General features: G+C 40.9%; 1 protein-coding gene across 1 annotated transcript; it reads left to right on the top strand.

The window, feature by feature from the left end:
* The first annotated feature begins 640 nt into the window (after positions 1–640).
* LOC131701679 (interleukin-13 receptor subunit alpha-1-like) lies at positions 641–12,325 on the top strand. The gene is made up of 10 exons (XM_059001056.1): positions 641–1,007; positions 1,757–1,887; positions 2,008–2,152; positions 4,227–4,341; positions 4,784–4,974; positions 5,064–5,209; positions 6,191–6,326; positions 8,450–8,552; positions 9,102–9,183; positions 9,835–12,325. Exons 1-10 carry the CDS (start codon positions 920–922, stop codon positions 9,991–9,993), a joined length of 1,296 nt encoding a protein of 431 aa, XP_058857039.1. The 5' UTR covers positions 641–919; the 3' UTR covers positions 9,994–12,325.
* Positions 12,326–20,531: the final 8,206 nt, after the last annotated feature.

Genomic DNA, 20,531 nt, shown 5'->3' with positions numbered 1-20,531 from the left:
AATATCACGAATTACCAATATTTGTTTTTAATTAATAAACAAGTGCAAATGCACACACACCACTTTTGCCGTAGTATATATATATATATATAGTATGAAATGTTGTTGCACTGAAAAAAATACATATGCAGATTTATATCATATACTGTATAATAATATATGAAAGAATCTTAAAAAGATACACTTGTTGTATAATGTGCTTTATGAATAAACATGTACTATGAAATGTGTCATATTTTTCCTGCAATGAATTTATCGTATGATTAATTTCAAATGTGAAATTAACACAGGTCTTTTTAAGTTGTCATGACCTGTTTTTTATTATAATTTTTTTTTACACTGTATGTTTTGAAAATACATTTTTGGAATCTATTTTAACCTAAATTCTTCATTAAATCCTTTTACCCCAATGTTGTGATGCATGCAGTTACTTTTTCTTTTCTTTTTTTGTAATCATTGCAGCACGCAAAACAAGGGTGTTGGATTACAGAGACCTTTAACAAAAGAAGAATTGTGGGCATGTAAATGTCACTTTAAAAAAGAGAAATATTTTGTTGAACAAAAGTGGTTCAAATCATTATGTAGCCTACTTCTCTGCGTGGAGTACCACTGGCGTGTATAAAGTTCATTGCATAGCCGCAGTACTTCCAATTCTAAGGCATTGCCGTTTTATTTATTTTTTTATTTTTTGTAATTGCATAGTGATAACGATTGATAGATCCCGCCTACACACGAAAGGCTGGATTGACGTTTCATTCGAGGGAGCGCCCGCAGCTTTGGTTTCTGAATCATGCGAGAGCAGTGCTGCTACTATTCCCGGATTTCATAGCGAGTCGCTTCCTGGAGTGCTCGCTGGGTGCCACGGAGATCTTTGTTGTCAGAAAGACAACTTATTTTTATTTTTTGACATGCCCGTCACATGTATCGGATACGCAGACAGATGGGATTAGTAATGTTTTGGTTTATTGGATTGCTTTTAATGATCACCTGGGCTGAAAGTTACACAGGTATTTGTACTTTCACTTTATATTTTACACGACGTTCTTGTGGCTAATACAGCACCTTATTTCACAGGAGAGAAACGAGTAAGAATACAACAAACTATAGTTGTCAGAAAGTAGTTCATATTCTTCATTTTGGGTGAGAACATAGCAAGGTTTCATATTGCTGGCATGGTCTACGCCAGTGTTCCTGGGGAATATTACGTACTCGAGTAATGAATACTTACGAGAAGTTCTTTTGTCGTTATTCCGTGAATTCAAGTGTTTGTGGGTTACTGTGTTGTAAGTGTGACAGGATAGCGTTCATTAGTTTCTAGAGAATGCACAACCTCTGGTACAAAGCGCGTTTTTATTTTTTGTTCTGCTAGAAGTGTCCGATACACTCCCCTTTAACTGTAAGTAGATTGAAAAACAAAATGATCCACCACCGTCATTATGTTACATTGAAGCTGGTGTAGAATAGATACGGAGATTGTCTGTGAGGTACATGGAATCACATTGTCTGTCCGTCCGTCCGTCTGTCTGTCTGCTTAGTACACATTTTTTTTTTTTTTAAATCTATAGAACCGCTTTTACATACACCATACGAGATCATGGTCCACTTTGACGTGTGTTATTTTAGGATTACAAGGTGAGCTGCTGTTTAGATCGATGAGTGTTTTCTTTTTATGAGTAGAAGAAATAAGATACTTACAAAAAAGAAAAAAAAACTCCATTGTAATTTGTCATTCTTAATTTCATTTTGTGCTGTTCAGATAGGATCCCAGCCCCGAGAAACCTCACGTCTTCCATAAAGAACCCGTTTGATGTGACGTGGTCATGGAGCCCCCCAGACGGTGTAGCTGCAGACAAAGGCTGTATAAAATATGAGTCTTCATTAAACTCTGTGAGCGCTGCATCTTCATTCATTCTTCACCATTACATTTTGTTTTGGGTATTGTTTACGCTCTGAATATTTTAAATGAATAATTTCTCAATATTTCTGAAATGTTTTTCTTTTTTATAGAAAAATCATGTCAGGGATTTCAGTCTGTCTCGGGAAGTTTACTTTGCTTTGAATGATGAAATTCATTTCCATGTGAAAGCATTTAATATTTGTGATTCCAGTAAGGACGGTGAATGGGCAAACATATCTCTACCAGCACCACCAGGTAAGACGCAGATCCTAGTACAGCCATCCTTTAGGTCTATATTGCAACGGGCCGAGAGCTTTCTTAATCAGTCCTATTGCTGTATTTCTTTACCAGGACACAGCAGCACTCAAAACTGTACAATTATTTGGAACTAAATGTTAGTGTTGAGATCAGATGTGAAAACTTCAACCATAAGCTTGTGGGCCATACAAATACTAAGAGGTAGTGTCCTAACAGACCTTAACTAAGAACAGCACTGTCCACACACAACAAACCTTAACTAAGAACAGCACTGTCCACACACAACAAACCTTAACTAAGAACAGCACTGTCCACACACAACAAACCTTAACTAAGAACAGCACTGTCCACACACAACAAACCTTAACTAAGAACAGCACTGTCCACACACAACAAACCTTAACTAAGAACAGCACTGTCCACACACAACAAACCTTAACTAAGAACAGCACTGTCCACACACAACAAACCTTAACTAAGAACAGCACTGTCCACACACAACAAACCTTAACTAAGAACAGCACTGTCCACACACAACAAACCTTAACTAAGGACAGCACTGTCCACATACAACAAACCTTAACTAAGAACAGCACTGTCCACACACAACAAACCTTAACTAAGAACAGAACTGTCCACACACAACAAACCTTAACTGAGGACAGCACTGTCCACATACAACAAACCTTAACTAAGAACAGCACTGTCCACACACAACAAACCTTAACTGAGGACAGCACTGTCCACATACAACAAACCTTAACTAAGAACAGCACTGTCCACACACAACAAACCTTAACTGAGGACAGCACTGTCCACATACAACAAACCTTAACTAAGAACAGCACTGTCCACACACAACAAACCTTAACTGAGGACAGCACTGTCCACATACAACAAACCTTAACTAAGAACAGCAGTGTCACACACAAACCTTAAGAGCTGCAGTGTCCCACACATCAGAAAGCCCATTAGCCCTGCTGCTGGTTCGTTGACTCTCTTGTTATGCTGCAGCACACATTCTGTTTCTTTGTTGATGATGTCTGACTGTTCAGATTAAAATGTTATCCTATTAGCATACAATACTTTATAAATCAAAAGATTCCAAAGGGTTTCTGACAGGTAATTGAGCATGTCACCACGGTCCACTGCATCACTATCAAGCAGGATGTTCCTGTTGCATTGGAAGTGAATGCTTCGACAAAATCTTTGTTGATTGTAATGGGACAGCTGGAAGCCATTTCCTTATTTCTGCCTAGCAGGGCTTGTGCCAAACTGCCATAGAGCTTTAATTATTATTTGACCTTAAACCATGGGGCTGGACAGCACACTGTCATGATACAGTGTGTGCTGCAGATGTCCATGGGGCTGGACAGCACACTGTCGTGATACAGTGTGTGCTGCAGATGTCCATGGGGCTGGACAGCACACTGTCGTGATACAGTGTGTGCTGCAGATGTCCATGGGGCTGGACAGCACACTGTCGTGATACAGTGTGTGCTGCAGATGTCCATGGGGCTGGACAGCACACTGTCGTGATACAGTGTGTGCTGCAGATGTCCATGGGGCTGGACAGCACACTGTCGTGATACAGTATGTGCTGCAGATGTCCATGGGGCTGGACAGCACACTGTCGTGATACAGTATGTGCTGCAGATGTCCATGGGGCTGGACAGCACACTGTCGTGATACAGTATGTGCTGCAGATTTCCATGGGGCTGGGCAGCACACTGTCATGATACAGTATGTGCTGCAGATGTCCATGGGGTAGCATATGTGCTGCAGATTTCTGGTTTCTATGTCATACTTTCCCTGGTATTTGTATTACTCTATTATTGTATAATCTGAGGTGAATGAGTAAACCGCTACTATTCTGCACAGGGTCAGTTTATCTATGGAACTGGTGTTACAAATGTCTTCCGATACAGAAACCCCCTGAAATGAACTTCTAGTTACCAGCTCTTTGATGTACAGTGCTGTGTTATTTATTTCTAATAAGTGTTAAGGTATTTATAGCTTTTGTTAACTGCATACTGCTATAATACATTTCATATCATTTCACGTTCATCAGGCGATGTAGAAAGTTCAGTGAAACATTTCCAGTGTGTTATCTATGAGGAGGGATGCATGAACTGCACTTGGCAGCCTGGCACTAAACCACACTTCGCATACAGCCTCTACTACTGGTTTGTATTGAAGTTACTCTTGATCCTGAAGCCAAAGCCACTGTTTCTATTGATGTTTCATTGAATGTGGTCATCTTGATGAGACCTGCTCATCCACATTGTTATAAACTGCATAGACCTGAGGATACAGTCACTTCTCAGCAATGTGACAGCTGGGAGAGATTAGGAAACAAATTACTGGCTGTTTTACAATGATGCTAATCAACTTTCATTTGTTCACCTGTATTGGTAGTGTGTGTATTTCTATGTAGAGCCACAAAGGAGGACCAATTTGACCTGTTATCTACCTAAATAGAAAAAATAGAAGCAGCAATTAATGCAGAATGCTGTCCAAACCTGCCGATAAAACATTTGTAGTCAGCTGTGTTAATTCTTTCTTTCTTTCTTTTTGGAGGGTAGTGTGTACTGTGTTACAACCAAATTTCTGCTATTTGTTGTGTAGGCAAACAAACCTGGGCGAACTGCAAACATGCAGCGAATACATCGTGAGTGATGGTGTGAGGCAGGGATGCCATTTCCACGAGTCCAGACAGCCGTGGAATGCGTCCCGTATTGTGTATATTCTAGTCAATGGATCCCAAGATTATGCTGAAGTCAGACCCTTCCACTCGGCGGTTGACCCACAGACAATAGGTATATATGTTGTTCTTGTTTTTCTTGTTGTTGTTTGGTGGAATTGCTGTACTCCTGTGTTCATGCTGTTTACATGGTTGTTTTTGCAGTGAAGCCTTATCCTCCAAACATTACAAGCATAACGTTGAAAGAAAACAAACTCTTCGTTGAGTGGGCAGAACCAAGTCACTTCCCCACACGTTGCATTGCCTTTGATGTAAGATACAAGGACAGCATATTGACACACTGGAAAGATGTAAGTTAGAGTGCTTTCTGTTTTGTTGTTTCAAATGCAATTCGTGATTACTAAGTGACTGCTAACTGTGTTTGCCTAAACAAACTTCTGGGAATGTGCTCAACCAAATAATGGCCATGCTTAGAGGAACATGGTAACCAGCTCCATCAGTCTCTGACATCCCCGTAAAAAAAGAAGCACCACAGGGCTTTATGAAATGGGAGCATTACACTTTATATTTTGTGTGCACAAAAGCAGCCCTTGTTGAGTTAACAGCCCACAAAACTCTTGTGGTCATTTAATGTGATCAATACTTGCACAGTAAATTATTGAAGTGCCTTGTACATTTAAACACACTCGCCTGCTCACTAAAGTGACGTTAGTTATCTGCATGTGCCTGGCGGTGGGCTCGCCGTCATCGCTACATCGACGACACAAGAAAAGAAAACACAGCAGGGCTCACTCAAAAACACGGAGCACAGAAGAATGAAAGGAATCAATAGGGCTAAATAACACAATCATTCGCTAGCTGCTCTGTGTGCTGCTCCCCGTTTCTTTAATTATCAGGTTTTTATAAACACAGTGTGAGGGTTTATTTTGTAAAAAACACAATCATTCGCTAGCTGCTCTGTGTGCTGCTCCCCGTTTCTTTAATTATCAGGTTTTTATAAACACAGTGTGAGGGTTTATTTTGTAAATAACACAATCATTCGCTAGCTGCTCTGTGTGCTGCTACAAAGTTAAAATAATACAACTTTTAATGAAACGGTTTGGAAGAGGACTGCTTCTGAAGTGTGGATGGTGTGTTTATTGAATTGAAAGAATGGTTTCTTCAAATCTATATTGCTAACGGTGGCTCATGTTGATGTGTTTTTGCTTGTGATTAATTGAGTTGGGTCAATAAAGGTTGTGTCTTACTATTCATTTATTCATTCAGTATGTATATATATGTTTTCCATCCATATGTGCTGTATGTCATACGTACTCTTGTTTGCATTTTAGTTAACTGGAATAAAAGACCCTAAATTCAGCTTCGATATTGAGCTAAAGAAAAAATACCTGGTTCAAGTGCGTTCCCAATACAATGGCTACTGTGGAAGCAAGAGCTCGGGTGAATGGAGTGAAGTGAAACACTATGGTAACTATATTATACATTGCAACAATACTAATTGTTTTTGTTCTGCTTCTAGTATTTTAAAGTGTCAGTGTTCTTTTTTTTAAATCTTTTTTTTCTTATTACCCTGATTTTTTTTCTACCCAATTTGAATGTCCAGTGATTGCTGAGCAGCCAGGAGGACTGGAGATCAGCGGGCCTCCTCTGTTCTCATCTCTATTCACAAGCACATCCCCCCTGCCCCCCCACACAGCTCTACTCACCCTCCCAGAGGGGTCACTGAAGCACAATAATGTGACCCCCCCCCCCCCCCCCACCAGCACAGCTCACCTTGCACCCAGGAGCCTCGGCCATGTTCTGTTTGTTCATTTCATGGTGGAGATTGGGACTAATCACTTGAATGTGCACCTGGTGGCTGAATATTCTTTTTGCAGTTATTTTAAACAGAATTTCAGTAAGGTGTTGTGGCAAAGTGGTTTGCAGTGCGCAGGTGTAGAGGTGATGTGATTACGAAACAGAAGACAGACAACAAAGTTCACGGTCCAAACAATACGTTTATTTATAATCCCAGTCTGGCGACCACAAAGAATAATCCCAGGCAATACAGAGCAATGTGTATTGAACTGATCCAAAACAACGGGTTACAGTCCTGAAAGACACTAACCTGTTCAAAATGATCTAGACAGCATTCAGAACTGGGCAGACACATGGCAAATGACATTTAATAGAGAAAAGGGTAAAGTATTGCATGCAGGCAATACAAATGTGCATTATAAATATCATATGGGAGATACTGAAATTGAAGAAGGGAACTATGAAAAAGACCTAGGAGTTTATGTTGACTCAGAAATGTCTTCATCTAGACAATGTGGGGAAGTTATAAAAAAAGGCCAACAAGATGCTCGGATATATTGTGAGAAGTGTTGAATTTAAATCAAGGGAAGTAATGTTAAAACTTTACAATGCATTAATAAGACCTCACCTAGAACATTGTGTTCAGTTCTGGTCACCTCGTTACAAAAAGGATATTGCTGCTCTAGAAAGAGTGCAAAGAAGAGCAACCAGAATTATCCCGGGTTTAAAAGGCATGTCATATGCAGACAGGCTAAAAGAATTTAATCTGTTCAGTCTTGAACAAAGAAGACTACGCGGCGATCTGATTCAAACATTCAAAATCCTAAAAGGTGTAGACAATGTCGACCCAGGGGACTTCTTTGACCTGAAAAAAGAAACAAGGACCAGGGGTCACAAATGGAGATTAGATAAAGGGGCATTCAGAACAGAAAATAGGAGGCAGTTTTTTACACCAAGAATTGTCAGGGTCTGGAACCAACTCCCCAGTAATGTTGTTGAAGCTGACACCCTGGGATCCTTCAATAAGCTGCTTGATGAGATTCTGGAGTCAATAAGCTACTAACAACCAAACGAGCAAGATGGGCTGAATGGCCTCCTCTCGTTTGTAAATTTTCTTATGTTCTTATATTCTTAAGAATGAACACAGTTCAAAAGAATAAACACAGTAGAACACACACAAAGACACGCACACCGGAGTGAGTGCTAAAGTACTCGTGGTGAAATACAATTTATTTGTGTACAGTTGTGAAGTGTTGTCCAGGTTTAGTGCTGGCCTGTAGCGACAGCTCCAGATCATGTTAGCCGTTTCCCTTCTGGGGCGATGACTTGGTGTACCGTAGCTCCGCCCCCTTTCTAGATGGCCAACTTCCACCTTTCCCTGGAATTAATTGTCAGACCATCCAGTCCGGGGCACTCTGTTCCCTTACACAGCGCCCTCACAGGTCAGGAGGGAGATTTATATCCAAGATTTATTCTTTCTCTGTCACAGGTGTATTTGCAAAGTGTTAACTCCTGTTTGTTTGAAAGGATAACATTCCACATTAATGCTACAGAACTGAAAAACAAACTATTTGAATGAATGCTATTAACCCATATAATTGTTCAGTCATTAAAGTGAGAAGAGTCCTGCTGTTCTGGAACCATGCTGGGATTCAAAGGGCTTACAGGTTACACATTCATTGGGTTATGTATGACTTGGGCCACATGTTTTTCACTGATGTTTGTTCTACACTGCAAACTGTTTCTATAGTTGTAGTATTGGACTCTTTTTTAAAGACCTCTTGTTTGTCCAGGTGAAGCAGCTGAAACGGACCGGACTCTCTACATTGTTGTGTTAATTGTTGCTCCTCTTGTGGTCGCTGCAGCAGCTATTACACTTCTGGTCTATCTCAAAAGGTAAGATTGCAGTCTCTAGCACCTTGGGGCTGAGGAATAAATACTGACCACAGGCATAGGAGTGTTCTTTTTGCTGTTCAATTCCAGGGTGCAGGACACATTTAAAATAGATTGAACATGGTCGTCATGTTTTGATTTCACTGTTGTTATTATTCTTAGTGTGTTCTTGATTTGCCCCTGTGGGGTGTGTGTGCCTGACCACGGTGGAGGCCACCATACACGCTTTAAACTTGTCAAGCAGAACCCCCCCTAGAGAAATGATACATTACAGGGTATTAAACAAGTAAGAAATAGTCAATATTCAGAAAATATAGCTTGTATACAATATCCTCAATATAGCTCATATACAATATTCTCAATATAGCTTGTATACAATATCCTCAATATAGCTTGGATACAGTATCCTCAATATAGCTCGTATACAGTATCCTCAATATAGCTCGTATACAGTATCCTCTTAATAAAGCTCGTATACAGTATCCTCTTAATTTTTACATGTTGCTTTATGATTTATTCAGATGTTTATTATTGTTTTTTATATTATTTAAGACTCCAGATTTATCTACTGCCTCCGATCCCTGACCCAGGAAAGCTTTTCAAAGACATGTTTGAAAGGAATGGAGAGATGTTGGTAAGTGAAGTGCTCAAGGCTTTCATTTGAAGCCTGTTTTAAGTGGAAAACACTTCCACTGCAACTCCAAGGATGGGAGAAGTTTACATTGAATTTGACATTTCCTTTTAGACCCTTGCCTCAGTAGCCTTACAAAATAAACCCTCACACTGTGTTTCTAAAAACCTGACCATTAAAGAAACAGGGAGCAGCACACAGAGCAGCTAGCTAATTATTGTCTTTAGTCTTATAGCTTCCTTTCATTCTTCTGTGCTCTGTGTTTTTGAGTGAGCCCTGCTGTGTTTACTTGAAGCAGAGCTGGTACATTTTAATACAGTATAACCTACCCAAGCTGGAAGTGTTAAATAGCTAGTGCTCTCTCTGTCAGACTGTATGAAGTAGTCATTTAATATAAACAATCAAATAAAATAGTTTAAGAAGTGTTTTATGCTTAGTTATTTTTTAGTTTTAGAAAGTATTATTTTTCTATATTACTGCTAAAAACATGAACTCTGTAGAAATAATAAACTTCATGTACGTTTTGACTCATCTATGCATGCCATTATAACACACTTGTTTCAAATGGTAGTCCCTGTTTCTTAGCATTTTTGCATCAAATGTTTTCCTCTAAGGTTATTCAGAATAATCCCAAATAAAATGTTCTATTTGCAGAACTGGACAATGCAAGCAAAGGAATGCCAGATATTCATTCCTAAAGAAGAAGTCTGTATCCCAGTCCTGGTGGAGGTGGAGCAGGAACTGGAATGCATATTGGATTATCAGAACCTGAAGAGAACCGGAACTGGAAAAGGATCCGAGGAGTTATTGTGAGACCTTTTAGAAGTACAGACTGAATCTGACCATCCCTTTGAGATCCTTACCTCAGTGGTGATATGTAGCTACCTTATGGCTTTGTATGTGAGGAAAACAAACACGCTGCAGTTTCAGCATGTGGCCACCTTATGACACTGCCTCAGTTGCTAACATAACAAAATAAATGAATGCAAATAAAAAAAATAATAATAATATTTGGGCAATCCTATAAATGCAACAGGAAATGACAGCACTGGTAATCTGTTTTGGATGAGTCGAGTGCAAATAGCAGAAGTAAAAACTTTTGCAAGTGAAATTGCATGTACTGTATGTGCGAACATGTTCTCTATAAGTGCACATTGTTAGTCCTTGTGAGGGGTGTTCACATACAAGTGAGGGGATCCGCTGATCGACAGAGACAGAAAACCAGCAGGTGCAGTGGTAGGGGGCGGCCACTAGGATACCAGCAATGGTAGCCCCAGTGCAAGAGGACATATACAAAAATGTACATCCAAAAAAGTTAAAAAAAATAAAAAAAAAACAGTGGGCAAAACAGCTTAAAACAAAGGTTTGCCATCATGTGGCTCGTCGCTGCTGCCACTATAAGGGAGGTACCTCCAGGAACCTTCTCCCTGACACAAATATAAATATACTTTCGTGGGATTCAAATTCCTTGAAATGAATCCCTCTTCTAAACACTGGAACCCCGGTCTACACCTGGTCGTTCCTGTGTTTGCTCACCCTGGATATTTGTACAGCCAGTACCGACAAACTTGCCTTCCCAGACTATTCCTGCTTGTAAATTAATAAATGGGCTTTTCACTCCTTTTTAAAGGTGTGTGGCCAGGGTTCATTGGTAATTAATGAGTCAATCAACACCTGGCCACATGCTGCATATGAATTTAAATTAGGCACAGGGGGAATTCTAACCTCCCAGCCCTGCCATATCTAGCACAAATGGTATTTGAATTCTATTGTATTTTATTTACAATTAAACAAAACCCCACTATTTACAGGTGAGGGCCTCAGCCCTGCGACAATCCCTGAAACATAAAAGGAGAGAACTGAATTCATGGGGGTGAAAAAAGCTCAGTATTTAAAACCTTGAAATAAAAAGAAACGTCAGTGACTTTATTCTGACAGAAAATATATAAGTCAGCAGGACAGAATTAATTAAAAATTATATAAAAGCAAGTTACCACTCAAGTACAGTACATTTAGTCCAGTAATGCCTGATTGCTACATTACAAATATCTGTATGTACAGCAGGTCTAATAAGTGCATCTGTCACAATGACCCAGTTTATAATGTATTAATAACATTCTGTATGTAGTGCATGATCCGCTGCCACCAGCCTGAAGAAATAAGGATGCCCACAGTAATGACCTGATTGCAGGGTCACTGCAGTGGTTAGGAACATAAGAAAGTTTACAAACGAGAGGAGGCCATTCAGCCCATTTTGCTTGTTTGGTTGTTAGTAGCTTATTGATCCCAGAATCTCATCAAGCAGCTTCTTGAAGGATCCCAGGGTGTCAGCTTCAACAACATTACTGGGGAGTTGGTTCCAGACTCACAATTCTGTGTAAAAAAGTGCCTCCTATTTTCTGTTCTGAATGCCCCTTTATCTAATCTCCATTTGTGACCCCATTAGTTACTGCATTAGTTGTTTTACTTTCACAAAAATTGTGTTTTTGGTGTAAACACCTAGATACAAGTGTTCCAAAGACCTGTGTTTGTGCTGCCCAGATTACTGCACTCACCTTAAACCCTGTCCCGCTGTTTCCATGTGAAGTCCCATGAAGATACAAGGACACTGTACTAATACTAATGATGCACAACAGGGCTGTGTGGCCTGGGGCCCTGTAACCACTGGGGTCATTAAGTGCCTGCTAGAAATCCTCTTGGCATCTCTAGCTAACCAGGGCATTGTCTTTCTGTGTCATGAGACTGTACAAAACCAAGTCACCCTCAAGCTTACATGCACACCCATTCCATAATAACGCCTGTTATACAAAGTACAGTAAAAGAGGGTTGCTTTGTACTAGTTACTAGTTATTCTGGTTTGGTTTGCTGGATTTATACAATGGTGTTGATACAGTGTCATATAGCACACAATGGGCTATCACAAAGCTTTCTTTTGACAAAAAGCATTGATGTTACAGATCTGATCTGCTAAAAGCTGCAAACTTGTGTTCTCTGTGTTTTAGAGCGTCTAGTTTGCCATGTATTGGTTTTTGGTGTATTCTGTCATATTGCTTTTCTTAAAGGGGGGCTGAAGAAGGTGTTGGTTTAAGCAGGGAATACATGGGAAATGTGTATTTTTATTTTGTTTAATAAAGATTGATCTCTATTGGTTTTATTCTGTGAGTTCAATTGAATATAAATCAAGCAGTAAGGCTCCATATCCCCTTTTGGCCTTGAGTCCAAACAAACAAACAACAAAGACAACAAACAAAGAGGCCCTGCCTTTAACAGTGTATTTTATACAAGCCTGCTCTCTGTCTGGCTTGTATTGTACCACACCTACATTTGTACATGCATGTACAGTATAAAGTAGCACTTATACAGTATAAACTTGTGGATTGCTTGGAAATCATGTAGACGGGGTACAGAGAATAATAACACAATATTAGATTAAAGACAAATAATAGCATCTTATACACAAAATACAAACATTTACAGAAATAAAAATAACAAATTAACTTAGTTTCGATATCAGTTCAACTCCCATTCCCTGGGCCACATTTAGAATCGTTGCTGATGAATTTAGCAAACGGCTTCTGCCCTCTAGTGGCAGAGGAGAAGCACTGCATTATTTTTATGTGCTGGTCCTCAGTGAGCAGTAAACGCAATGAAGACTTGTAATTAATTGATTTCTATTGGACTGACTGGATCTGGATCTAGTTAATGTGACACAATATTTAGTGCAGTCACTACTGAAGAACAAAAAATAATCCTGAGCTGTTTTATAATGTTGTATAAGTGGCCTCTGGTATTAATTAATTCTTTCAGCAAGTACTGACATCATGCAGGGCTGTGACTACACTGGTGTCTGGACAAAGCAGACAATGGCAGGTACTAGAAATGAGGACAATCCATCTAATAATACTGTATAAGACTTTAAAATCTGATCCAACAATGGTAAATAAACTAAAACAAGAAAGTAGTGTATGTGATATATAACCCAGCACCTCTATCCTTCAAGCAGTTTTTAAAACAGCAGAGCTGTGTCCAACACTAGTTGTCTCTACCACAGAAGTTTTTTGTTATTTTGTACTTTTGAAAAGCTGCTATAAGGATAGTTAAAATGTAATCCCTGGCTTAGTTTCTGACAAGATTATCCTCATAAGCAGCTGCCAGTGTGGTCTTATTTGCTTTCCTTGTGCAGTGAACTCCCCATGTCGTAATTACACAGCGGCTGAAGAGCAGCGCTTCACCCACACACTTTGACAAGCAGCTCCTCTGATTACAGGTTGTGGGGCTCCAGTGGCAGCCACTGATGCTAAACAACGGCATTTCCTTCAGCTGGTTTAACTATCCACTGACTAATGTTTATATAAACAAGTAAAGACGTTTTTGGAGAAGACTGCTAGGATGCTTGGTGTAATTGAGGGTGTTTTAAAAGAATATCGCAGAAACCTGATAGCGTTGGCCAGCGCTCCAGAAAAGCTGTGTACTGAGTGTTTTACGCATTGAAAAATATGAATTACACATTATATTTGAATGCGTAAAGAATACATATAGCAATTTTGCTGCACAGCTTGAGTTTGCATGTTATCAAGCTTTGTGTACTTTGTTGGTTCCTGGTGTCTCAATGGTCAATTGTGAATAAACTGCATGCGGTAGCTAAAGAATGGATCCTGTCAGTACAGCTAATTGTAGCCGCCTGGGAATGGCCATAAACACGTGAGCAGTTAGTACACGTTTTCAATACAAAATAAACTATGGTTGAATCCCCTCATTTGCAATGCGTGTTTGTAACTGGTGAATAAGCCTTAGGATTTCTCAGTGCCGTCTTTATCCCCCTAAACCTAACCTACCAACTGACCTATCTGTCAACCGAATTTTTGGATGGTAAATGTATATAATAAATACAATCTTCTGTATTTAGAGAGAGTCAGGATGCTTTATATTGCTATAGCAAGGTGATCAGTAAGAAATACAATGCTGTTCTTTCTTTATTTGCTTTAGTGCAGTATCTGTTTAAAAAAATGTTTGGACATTTTGGTTTATTTTTAACATTTTTGGGAGCATGTCTGTCACTAAGAAAGGGAAAGAAGCACACGAAAGCATTGTTTTGTTTTAGTTAAAATCACTGGAACTGTATTGTAACAGAGGCTTGCGGTGGGATTTGTTTGAAGCTGTGTTTCTCCACTCTGCACTGTGCTGAGCTTGCTGTGCGTGGGAGAAGCGCCCTGGGCTCAGCTGACGGGAAACAAGGGGGGGCGTGACAGAAGCACCCTGATTGGCCAGCCGGGACAGCCCAGGCCTTTCTGTTGGACTAGATCCGAATGGGACTATTGTCTAAACGAAGTACTACCTGCTTCTACATTTCTACTTTCGCAAGCTTGTTACACTGGTGTCAGTGGGGTGGACCGAAAACTGAGGAAGAGCCAGAGGAAGCCGCAGTCAGTGCTGACACGCCACCACTGCTCAGGTGAAGCAGACCGGCTACGAGGGAGTAGCTCGCCAGGCAGAGCAGGAGCAGGTGCCAAAGCAAAGACAACCAGCGGAGAGCAGCGAGAAGCGAGCGCTCCACAGGGGGCAGCGCAAGCAGGAGAGCAGTAAAGATCCACAGTTTCGATGGAAGCAGCAGCTGGGAGGCTGTGCAGCTGGAGACACTGGCGAAGCTGGATTGCTGGAGTGAGGCAGAGAAAACAAGCCGTCTGACCAAAGTGCCGACGGGTGACGGGCAGCTGATGCTACTAAATGTTGCCCCTGGGAGCCTGGGGAGCTATGCTCACTAGGTAAAGCCTGTTTCAGGGGCCTTGACGATCAAGAGGGGCTGAAGCTAAAACTGCAGCACTGACTGAGACAATGGGGGGTGGGGGGGGGGGCACATCTCAACCTGACCGGCAGTCGCACTGTGGGAGGGCCCAGCTCCCCCAGAAGCATCTGACAGTGCACCCCCATCCTGCGCCAGCCTGCCGAGCCCAGCCACAGTTGTGGGGAGAACGACCATGGGGAACTTCTGGCACATTCCCATCAGTGTAGAGGGGGTCCTATGCACAGCCCTGGTGGACACCTGTTTGAGTGTGACGTTAGTGCAGCCAGACATCTTCCAACAAGCAGCCGAGAATCACCAGCCTGTCTGGAGCCCATGACTGTGCAACTGCGGAGCTTGCACCAATGAGGAGGAAGGGGCTCATGAACACCCAGATTGAGGGCCTCAGCGTATGTCACAAGGTGTGGGTGGCAGCCATACAAGATCCCTGCACCCTGGGACTGGACTTCCTCAGATGAACCGGCAGCCATCAGGACATTCGGCTCAGGGGCTCAGCTTCCAGGGGGGCCTGACCCTTACTCTGGTTAACCCCCCAGGGCTGTCTTAAGAACATAAGAAAGTTTACAAACGAGAGGAGGCCATTCAGCCCATCTTGCTCGTTTGGTTGTTAGTAGCTTATTGATCCCAGAATCTCATCAAGCAGCTTCTTGAAGGATCCCAGGGTGGCAGCTTCAACAACATTACTGGGGAGTTGGTTCCAGACTCTCACAATTCTCTGTGTAAAAAAGTGCCTCCTATTTTCTGTTCTGAATGACCCTTTATCTAATCTCCATTTGTGAACCCTGGTCCTTGTTTCTTTTTTCAGGTCGAAAAAGTCCCCGGGGTTGACATTGTCAATACCTTTTAGAATTTTGAATACTTCTGGTTAATAATTCTGGTTGCTCTTCTTTGCACTCTTTCTAGAGCAGCAATATCCTTTTTGTAACAAGGTGACCAGAACTGAGCGCAAAATTCTAGATGAGGTCTTACTAATGCATGTGGCAAAGTGGTAATTGGTAGCAGGTGTATAGCAGGTGCAGTGCGGATGCAGTAATTCCAAGAACAAACGGACAACAAAGTACGGGTGAAATGGTTTGTTTTAATGATTATAAATCCAATGGTCTGATGACCAGCCAGCAAATAATAATGAGCTGGCAATACACAACAATGTGTATTGCACAGTAATGAAAAAGGGTTGCAGTCCCGCAAACAATAAGCAGAGTACGAAACACACACAATTAGACACACACACGATCACAGGTCCAAAGCGAGTGCTCTCAGTGCTTGTGGTGAAGTACAATATAATACGTGCTATTGGTGAAACAAGTGCTGATAACAATGTTAATCGTGACTGTAGTGCAGTGTTGATCTGGTTTTGTGCTGGCCCGTGGCGACAGCTCCAGATTCGTGTTTAGCTGTCTAGTGCTATATAACAAAAACACAGACACTTACTAAACAGACACTCACAAACAAAACACTCACAAACTCCTTTATTTATTTTAATTTGGGGAAATCTCCCAGTCCTTCCAGTTTCCTCGTCTCTCTGAAACCCAAGCGAAAGAAAAGATTTACAATTCTCCGGCCCCTTTATGCGATTATGCATGACCCCTTGGTAAACGATTGCAGCTGACTCTATGGCCAACCCAGGATACTGTTACCATATAAGTAATTTTCTATTTTGGATCGTATTATAGTTTCCATAAGTTTACATATAAATAGAAGTCAGGCTTATTGGTCTGTAGTTACCTGGTTCAGTTTTGTCTCCCTTTTTGTGGATCGGTATTACGTTTGCAATTTTCCAGTCTGTCGGTACAACCCCTGTGTCAAGAGACTGTTGCATGATCTTGGTTAGCGGTTTGTAAACAACTTCTTTCATTTCTTTGAGTACTATTGGGAGAATCTCATCCGGCCCAGGGGATTTGTTTATTTTAAGAGCTCCTAGTCCCTTTAACACTTCTGCCTCTGTTATGCTAAAGTTATTTAAAATTGGATAGGAACAGGTCCACATGTGGAGTATGTTGTCCGTGTCCTCCTTTGTAAAAACCTGTGAAAAGTAATAATTTAATATAGTTGCTATTTTTTTTTCTTCATCTATGATTTTGCCATTTGTGTCTCTTAGACATTTAACCTCCTCTTTTGAATGTTCTCTTGCTGTTATATTATTGGAAAAACATTTTGGAATTGGTTTTAGCCCCCTTAGCAATATTGATTTCTATCTCTCTCTTGGCCTTTCTAACTTCCTTTTTGACTTGTGTTTGCAGTTCCAAGTACTCTTTCTGTGTACTTTGTTGTTGGTCCCTTTTAAACACTCTTTACAGAGTGCCTTTTTCCCTGAATATTTTTTTAAATTGATCTATTAAACCATTTTGGCCATTTTGTTTTTTATTTAGATTTGTCTACTTTTGGGATGTAATTGTTTTGTGCCTCTAGTACTACATTTTTAAAAAACGGCCATCCTTTTTCTGTGGATGTTTTCTCTATTTTACTCCAATCTACTTCTGTTAGTCTCTGTTTCATACCTTCATAGTTTGCTTTTCTAAAATTGTAAACCTAGCTTTAGTCATTACATTGTTGGGTTTTAAAAATCACTTCAAATGAGACCATGTTGTGGTCTGAGTTTGCCAATGGTTCTCTCACATCTGTTTTTAGTTATTCTGTCTTCATTATTTGAAAAGACTAAATCAAGACATGCCTCCCCTCTAGTCGGTGCCTTGACAAATTGCGTTAGGAAGCAGTCATTTGTCATTTCCACCATTTCAATTTCATCCGTCATGCTCCCCATCAGGTTTTCCCATTTTATATGGGGGAAGTTGAAATCCCCCATTAGTAAGGCTTCTCCTTTTGCTACATGCATTTCTAATGTCATTGTATAACAGATTATTTTGCCCGGGTTCTGAATTTGGCGGTCTATAGCATGCTTCTATTATTATGCCCTTTGAATTTTTGTCAATTATTCTGACCCATATTGATCTGGCGTTGTTTTCTTCGTCCAGATTTAACACTATTTTTTATGTATAACGCTACCCCGCCGCCTCTCTGTCGTGCCTGTCTTTCCTATACAGTGTGTACCCACTAACCAAGTTTCTGTAACACCTATCACATCGTAAGACAACCAAGTTTCTGTAACACCTATCACATCATGTAACACATTGTAATGACACACATTGTAATGTGTTGATAGAAATAAGTCAGTAGTCTATTCCAGATTTTTTAGAATTTTTGCTAGAATTAAACCATGAGAATTGCTTGATACAGGGATGAATATGGCACCATGTCAATCAAACCTAGCTCATTACAAAACTCAAGGATCAATGGGTTATACAACGTGTTATTAAGGAGATATTAACGAGTATTAAGTAGATAAAACGTTCTTCATTAATGGTGAGGCAATACCAAGTGTCTGAGAAGCCAGTGAAAAGTCTTGGGAGATGGTACGACGGGGATCTAAAGGACACAGTTTGTGTGGGAGAAGTTAGACAACAAGCAGTGGAAGAGTTGAAGAGCATAGACAGCTGCGCTCTACCAGGCAAACTAAAACTCTGGTGCTTTCAGTTTGGTCTACTGCCGAGGTTGCTGTGGCCACTGACTGTGTACGAGGTTTCTTTGACAACAGTAGAGAAGCTGGAAGCTTTAATCAGTTCATACATCAGGAAATGGTTGGGAGTTCCACGCTGCCTCAGGAGAGTGGGACTTTATAGTAAAGGAATACTGCAGCTACCAGTCTCCGCTCTAACTGAGGAGTTTAAGTGCGCCAAGGTCTGACTGAAAATGACATTAGTAGAGTCACGTGACAAATGCGTAAGGGAGGCAGCACCTGTGTTGAAAACTGGAAGAAAGTGGATGGCAAAGAAAGCTGTGGAGGATGCAAAGGCTGCCCTTCGAATTGGTGATATCATAGGGCAAGTTCAGCATGGAAGAGGGGGTCTTAGTCTCAGTTCCGCTCCTCCTACATGGCACAAGGCAGCCCCAGCTCCACGGAGGAAGCTGGTAGTCAACAAGGTGCAAAAGCAGGAGGAGAGGATGAGGTGCGTAAAGTTTAGGGGTCATCTTGGAAGCTGAGGAAGGGCATATTCAGAATGAAGGGGAGAAGGGGCTTTTTTCACAGAAAGGGTGGTGACCATTGAACAGGCTGCCGGACAGAGTTGTTGAAGCAGTGACTATCGGATCCTTCAAGAGTAGACTGGATGCTGTCATGAACAATACTGTATAACCCTCTCTGTGACCTTAATAAGTAGGGGTCTACCTAATTCGCGATTTCATAGATTTCACGAAAATTAGGAAATTAAGGGGTCACCAGAAAATTCACCTCTTTAGGGGCCAATTCATACCGGACAAGTAAAGAGACAGAGAAAAAAGAAACCTTGTTTAAATGAACTACTGCACAACACAAGCAACGCAAACTACCTATCTTAATTCTGTAGATAGGCTTTTTTTTATCATTCACCATCCTGTGTGCATTGCACTTAGGTAAAACAAATAAATAAATAATACGTACCTCAGCCAAATAAAATCAATTTAAAAAAAATCCAACGCCGTTAACTTTCTTGATTACTGTTCACATGACAACAATGTTTTAATCAGCCTATCCGTGCGTGTGAACTGGCTTTTCTGAGACCTGAACAGGAAGTGTTGCATTGTTATCTTGATTTAGGTTGCTAAAATCTACTAGTTCCCTTTCAAGTCGAAAATAACCATCAACATGAGATATTGCCGTCAGGCAGCACCGGTAGGCTGAGCTTTTATAGCAAAGCTGCCGATAGGCCCCCACGCCAGCTGCAGTGTAAGCCCGCCCCCCTGGGAGCTTACTTAACTGCGCGCGCGGGGATGCACTTTCTCTTTTGTCTTCAGCCTTGGTACGGTAGGTAATAGATAATAGAGCTTGTTAACTGATTGTACTCGATAAGCTTTACGCTTGAGAAGCTGGTTAATTACCCCTTCTCTGAGTTTATTTCAGTTATTGTGTTATTAGGATTATATATATTTCTCTAATATATTTTTCCTTTCGCTTTGCTTCGGCATCGCGTCTTCGTGGTCTCCCGTCTTCCTTTTCTTATTGTTATTATTATAATATATAATTTGATTATATTTATTATTTGGGTTTTTGTGTATATATATTGTTATATATATTTTTTATTGTATATTGTTTGGGACGCGTGTTGCGTTGGCCTTAGGCCACGCGCATTATTGCAGCCTCGGTCTTGCTTAGGCTAGACCGCGTGTGTGTGTGTGTGTGCGTGCAGCCTGCATTGCAGTCTCCCCCCCCACCGCGGCGCGTTCTACCGCCACGTGGCTGCTATTGAGTATAGCCCCACTGTTTTACACTATACGTAGTGTCTGCTGCAGCGTTCAAACAAAAGAAAAACAAAAAAAAAACAAACAAAAAAGTTTTTTTCCCATACAGTATAAGGAAGACGACCACCAAGTGCATTAACTGTTGCCATTATAAGCAGCACAACACCTTGTCTTTCGAGACTCAGACACAGTACTAGAGCACATAGCGTCTCCGCTTTGCGGGTCAGCTGACGTGGATCGTCTGGTGCAGTACACGCGCTCCGGCGCTTTCGGTGTCAGC

Source organism: Acipenser ruthenus, chromosome 26 (assembly GCF_902713425.1).
Source record: "Acipenser ruthenus chromosome 26, fAciRut3.2 maternal haplotype, whole genome shotgun sequence".
Taxonomy (NCBI): Eukaryota; Metazoa; Chordata; class Actinopteri; order Acipenseriformes; family Acipenseridae; genus Acipenser; species Acipenser ruthenus.
Note: the sequence above shows the minus strand (reverse complement) of the source record. Positions and strands in the feature narration are given on the sequence as shown.

Bases quoted from the DNA above. Each gene is read 5' to 3' on its own strand.
- LOC131701679 (XM_059001056.1), top strand. From the start codon at position 920: ATGTATCGGATACGCAGACAGATGGGATTAGTAATGTTTTGGTTTATT. The intron at 2,153-4,226 runs GTAAGACGCAGA...CACGTTCATCAG, and splicing joins ATCTCTACCAGCACCACCAG to GCGATGTAGAAAGTTCAGTG. The intron at 4,975-5,063 runs GTATATATGTTG...TTGTTTTTGCAG, and splicing joins GGTTGACCCACAGACAATAG to TGAAGCCTTATCCTCCAAAC.